Source organism: Austrofundulus limnaeus, unplaced genomic scaffold, assembly GCF_001266775.1.
Source record: "Austrofundulus limnaeus strain Quisiro unplaced genomic scaffold, Austrofundulus_limnaeus-1.0 Scaffold62, whole genome shotgun sequence".
Taxonomy (NCBI): Eukaryota; Metazoa; Chordata; class Actinopteri; order Cyprinodontiformes; family Rivulidae; genus Austrofundulus; species Austrofundulus limnaeus.
Genome location: NW_013952464.1, coordinates 2,127,029 through 2,133,383, shown reverse-complemented (window position 1 = coordinate 2,133,383; position 6,355 = coordinate 2,127,029). Strand labels below are relative to the sequence as shown.

Below are 6,355 nucleotides of genomic sequence, written 5' to 3'. Positions count from 1 at the left end.
ACACTGTTTCAGCTCATAAGTAATATAGCACTTTTTATTAATCACAAAGTGCTTCACAAAAAAAGCAAAAATAATTAATAAAAACAATATAAAGCGGTGTTTGCTATGATTGCAAAAATGATCATGTTTTCATTTTGATATTGGTTTTATACAATGTTTCAGCTCATAAGAAATATAGCACTTTTTATTGATCACAAAGTGCTTCACAAAAAAAGCAAAAATAATTAATAAAAACAATATAAAGCAAAATAAAATAAGCTAATGCAACAAATAAAACATATGAGACAAATTCAGGTGACAGCTTTTTTTTCTAAAACCTTCTGAGATTCGTGGATTAAGTTGACAACGACAATGAAGAATTGTAAAGACCTTCTGTCCAATTACAAATAAATAAATAGGTCACTCCTCTTTGCGGAACCAATCCGAATGTCAGCACAGGAAAATGCTGTTTATCCCTCAGGAAAAAAGGCGGAAGAAAAAAAAATATCGGGGACTGCTCGGGCTTTTCCGGTCCCAGTCGGAATCCGAGCCCCTGATTGTTTACGCGACAGGCGCATCAGTCCGGTGTTTGCGGCTCGGAGCTGTTTTTATTCGGTTTTCCTCCAACAGGTGAACTAACCGGAGTGACCTGCTGCTGACATGGACTCCGCCAACCAGGTGGGATGACTGGATGAGAGAATTACCTCTTTGGGTCTAATTACCATTAATTGGCGCTAGAGAATTGTGGTTTTCTTTTCTTTTTTTTCCCCTCTTTTTTTAAATATTTGTTTATGTTTTTGCAGCTCGCGTCTGTGGGAACATTTCAGGTGCTCAAATTACCTCTGGGATTTATCCGTGTTTTGCAGTGGGTGAGTGAACAGCTGTATTTCTCTAACTAAATTAGAATGCAAACCAAARAAAATAATAAATAAAAMCATCTTGGATGTGTACTGTCACTGAAGCTGAGTTAACACCAGTGTTATATTATCATTATTGTTATATTGTTGTATTTCTGAATAAAATTATATCGTTTTTTTTTTTTTGGGGGGGGGGGTGCACAATGTTTTTGATGAAGGAACGTCATTAAAACATGATTTAAACCTCAAAAAAKTCAAKTTTGCATGATACCACCCCTTTAAATTTCATTATCCTTGTAGATTTTTACTGTTATTTCTACATTAACAGATGGTAAGCTTTTAACTTATATAAAGATTTTTTTACATGCCAGCAGAAAACTGTGGTTTTCCCTGTAATATGTGCGTCAACCCTTAATTCTTAGTAGATTTGGTGCAAATGGTTGCGCCATCACACAGTCTAACAAGAAATGCATCCTTCCTCTGATTGATTCAAAGCTTTCCCTCCCCTTTCTGCCTGAGCGAGAGTGTTACACTCTCGTGTTTATTGTACAGTGCAAAGAAGCCTGCAGCCAAATGGAGGGGAGAAAAAAAAGATAAGGGAGTTTCTTTGATGTGAGTTTAGAGAAATTACTGTAGCCACGAGGGGATCCAGTTGCTCAGACTGTCAGAGTCTTTGTACGWTTTGCAAATAAAATAATCCAAGCTCAGCAGCTCAGGGGAATCTGATGAAAACAATTAAAATGTTCTGTTTCATCTCTGCACGCTGAGCCATGCTGATTGTGAGACGAACACACAATCTGTTTATGTGTTAAAGATAATATGGCCTGCTTGTTGTGCTACATGTGTGTGTGTGAAGGCGAGCAAAATATGTATGATTATGTGAGCATCACTGCATCCCCCAGCTCACCCTTCCCGCTCACATTTTATTTTATTTTATTTTTATTTTATTTYATTTTTGGCACTATAAGTGACCTTTTCTCCGCTGCACCTTGATTTCTTGAAGTGACTTTTCAGAAGAGCCGCTGCTCGGCTGGATCTGGCCTGTGGCCTCCTAATGTATACAGCTGCAAATTAGATGCAAGTATTCTGGTTTGTTCTGCAGTGTTACCAGCAGTGCAATCTGGTCCTCACTGATAGTTTTCTTTATTCCAGATTAGTTTAAAGAGTATCTTACATGTTTTGAACTGACTCATAATGCTCAAACTGGAATACTGCATCTTACAAAAACTCTCTCAAAAATTTCTCAACGCTTCATGTGAAAGTTAAAAATTTCACTAATTCCGCCTTACACTATATTTGCAAATAAGTCTTAAGTGCAAATAACAGCAGCAACATGTATTACTTTTTGTGTATTACAACAATTTGGGGGGTATTATGTATTTTCTAGGCACATAGTTCAGTTCAGTTATTGTGTAAATGCTGTATAAATCAAAAAATAAACTGGACTTTGCAYCATAGCTAAATACCTTATTCTTAGTCTGTGTCTCTTTGAGAACATCCTACCATTACTGACACTCCCACTTCAGCACATCTTCACAACATTTCACGCCATTTACAACTTTTCAACTGAGCATTGTATTTTATTGTAAAAAAAAAAAAAGAAGCAACATTTTGTAATATTGGTTTTGGAAAATRGCAACACCGTTGAATCTTATTCAAATGATCCCATCAGACGCAGAACATATGTTTTTTGAAGAACATGAGCAAGTACAGAGGCTCTGACAAGATGTTTCAGCTTGTCATATATCTCCCAGTTGTTCTCTCATGTTAAGATAATTTTTGCGAAAGAACTATAAATGTAGATCATGATGAAGCTCTGTTTTTCAATGAAATCATGAACATCCACCATTTTTAAGTTACATTTTGCTAGTCTGTGGAGCTGTGGGGGGAGAGGCAGAAGCTCAGCTGTGGACTGAGCTCCAGGGAGGAGCTGTGGGTAAAAAGGTGGTGCTTTGTACCAGCAAGCATTTAGGCAGCTCTGAAYGGCTACCACAGGAGAGTCAAGGATTTCTCAGCCAACGTTCAGATAGGATTTTGGATGAGGAAGTTACAAAATTTGTGGAGTGGGAAAAAAGGCTGTAAATGTGGCAAAAACATAACTGTTATTGAAGCGTTTCTACCCMAGTCAGCATATTCTTCTTCTTTCATAAAATAACTGTGGTCCATGCTTGGTGTGCAATCATTGCTGGGTTAGAGTTTTGTCAAGATSCCCCACTCTAATTCGGATTGGCTAGTGAGCGTGTTTGAGAGCGAAAGCTGTGTCTCATCCAGAGAAATGTCTGTTAAATCTTGGTGAATCCAAAGATCGACACAACACACTGAGGGCGTCAATACACGGAAATGAGACATCACAAACTGAAGAGGGTGACAGAACATCTTGGTCCTCTAGCCATTAGCCGTGTTTCCATCCAATTCTAATTCGAATTTTGAGCAAAGTTTTAAAATTTCGCAAAAAGGAAAGAACGGATAAATGTGAATCAGACGTGCTTCCATCAACTGGCTTGAAGCGAATCAGTTTCATCAGATGCTTACGTGTAGTAAACAGGAAGTAAAAGCCACATCTCAGGAAAATGGAGGGACGTTATCAGGAACGTGTTGCTACTATTGGGAAATTTGTACTTATTCTGTCATATCAACTAGTTCTGGTAATGTTACATACTGTCTGGAGACGTAGAGAAAGAAATGTGATTTTTTTTTCACGTTACGGGTATAACTGAGAAGACGCCGACAGCGATAGGAGGGTCCAGCTGCAGTCGCAGCTGCAGTCGCTCTGGTGCCAGTACCGGTTTCGGACAGACAGCGAGAACAGCTGATCAGCACGTGAGGTAAATGTTCGCTACGTCAGAAGTGATTCGGCAAATGTGCTTCCATCTGTCCTTTTAAGCATTAACTCTTCTTTTGTAAAAAAACAAACAAAAAAAAAAAAAAACTCAAGCGAGCGTTTCAACTTTTATGTGAATTAGAGGAAGTTTTTCGAATCATGCTGTTTCCACTCACCTTTTCTGATGCGATACTTCAGAATTTGCATTTAAAAACCTTGATGGAAACACGGCTATTAGCTCATCAATCTGGCCAGAATTAAACCGTTTTTCCAAACTCAGGCCATTTGAAAAGTTATCTAMAGCAGATAAGATACTGATTGCCCCTAACATTTATACACAACACAGAGTTGTTTTAATGCGAACCCTGACTTGCAGTGTTTGATAATGCTCTGAGAGTTCTGCAGCTCAGCAGCACACATGTTCATGTTATGTATTGTACAATCAATGTCATGCTTGTTTTGTTTCATCAAATCTATCTTGTGGCATGTAAACTATGACTATAGCTGAGTTCAAACTAAGCATTCATCCATCCATCCAATTTCTTTTTTTTTTTCTGCTTATTTGGTTGGGCTGTGGAAACAACAGATCCAAAAGGGAAACCCAGACGTCCCTCTCCTCAGGGACACTCACCAGCTCCTGCTGGATGGGATCCCAAGGCAGTTTCCTCTAGGGTCTTCTAATGCCCAAACCACCTCAGCTGGCTCACCTCACAGCAAGAAGGTTGCTGTGATCAAAAACATACAGGTTAGGTAGTCAGCAATTCTAAATGGTCACTAGGTATGATAAGAGTGTGAATGATTGGCTTGTTTTTGTCTCTGTGGCCCTGTGAKCCTGAATAGGAACAAGGAGGTACAAAAATTTGCACCTGATAAAACAAAACACTTGTCTCAGTGAATCAGGCTTATATGTCATATGAACTCCTGATGCCTTGACAGCTATTTTCCTTTCAGATTTCTGATTAAACCTCCCTTTAGCCATGCTATCACACTCGCAGATGTGTCTGTTAACCACAAAAAAAAGAAGGAAAACAAAAATTGTTCTTCAGCTGCAGTGTTTCTTGTGTTTATTATGTTAATGTGTCATCATCTAAACCCCTGCAGTAAATGTGCTGCCTCACTGAGACACCAGCAGGAACATACGTACGTGTGCCAGTTTGCTGTGTTTTCCTGCCTCCAGGCACTGCGGACTTTTGTTAAGGCAACAATTGACATTTACTGTGTTCATGATGAACCCATGACTGTCTGGCTGATTGGCCGTGATGTTTAAAGGTTATATTACCTTAGTCAAGGTTTTTGTAGTCAACTGTTTTTTGTTTTTTTTGTAACTAGTTGTGCCTGCACGACATTGTGTGAGTTGTTTTATAATTTATGTAAAATTAAAAGCACACTTTTGCTGTACAAAGCTAAAATATGAGATTCGGGAGTTTTCCTCAGAGTAAGAGGCTTGAGATTTTATTTTATTTTTTGCATTAATAGTAAGCCCACTATTATTACAGAAAAAAGCAGGATTGTGTGTGTGCAGCTCTTTTTCCTGTTTGGCACGCTGTCAGTGGCTGGCATATTCTGCTCCAAACAGCTGTAAGGTCCCCCCCTCTCCACTGTTGACCAACTCATGCAGAAGCTGTCCTTTGAGATGTGCCCAAACTCCTCACTGTTTTTGTCTTCATTCTTATGCGTGCACATTTGAGGAGGAGATAAGAAAAAAGTGAAAAGGGGGAGAAAATGGGGGGAACGGTTTAGTTGCTTGAGCACATGATGCAAATGATTATGAACACACTCATGCGGTTGAAGCATGTCAAACACAGCAGTACAAGTACAGTATAAGACTTAGTGATTCATCGGCCTAGAAGCCAGAGCCTCCGTCATGAGTCTAATGAATGAGTAATGGACTTTCTCTCATCCAAACCCACGTCTGACCTACTGTTCTATGATGTCATCCTCAGTACCTAACTGTACACCAGCTCTGGTTCCCTCCAGATGTGCTTGTGTGCAGACTAAACACTGAGAGTTAACAGTATGGTACCTTTGGAAGTCTTACAGTTGTATTTATATGTACTTCGTCAAATGAAAGAGCAAATACCACTAACTTAGCTGTAGCTTCTTATCACCATTGATCAAATGTAATTTGTGTTTCTGAGCTAWAACCAACCTCAAAACCTCCTGCAACTGACCTTTTCATGACTTAAAGGGCTGTTATTATATATTTTCCAGGCACATAGTTCAATTCTCTACTACAATAAGGTTACTATGTTACCTTCAGTTGTTATGAAAATGCTGTAAATATCAAAAATAAAGTTAACTTTGCATCATAGTCTAGCTAAATGCTGTGAAATTGGCCTCTTTCTCCTAAAGAACCTCCTACCATTTCCAACACTCCCACTTCAGCAGTTCTTAACAACAATGATTCGGGGGAGGGGGTGCTCTGTGGGGTGGAAGTGCTGCAGCCTGAACTCCAGGGAGGAGCTTTGTGTAACTGGGCAGAGCTTTGTACCTGCCAGCATTTCCGCAGGTCCACATGGCCACTAGCCTGATAAAAACCAAACCTTTATCCTTCACTTTGCTTCGTACGAGGGTCTGGACTCTCAGCTGTAGAGAAGTGAAGGGAAGGGAAACTAGAATTGAGCAGAACTGCGTAGGAAGGCAAGGGCCAGGCTACATGGCCACAGGAGATTCAAGGATTTCTCAAACATGCATGAAC

The 6,355-nt window shown here is 39.5% G+C and overlaps 1 protein-coding gene across 1 annotated transcript in view; it reads left to right on the top strand.

Annotated features, from left to right (window-relative positions):
- Nucleotides 1–484: 484 nt before the first annotated feature.
- The window catches only part of synpra (synaptoporin a), a 28,107-nt gene continuing 22,236 nt past the window's right edge, over nucleotides 485–6,355 (top strand). The window contains exons 1-2 of the mRNA XM_014009874.1: nucleotides 485–657; nucleotides 783–848. Of these exons, the coding sequence (XP_013865328.1) occupies nucleotides 640–657; nucleotides 783–848 (84 nt within the window). The 5' untranslated portion in view covers nucleotides 485–639. The remainder of the gene's footprint in view (nucleotides 658–782; nucleotides 849–6,355) is intronic.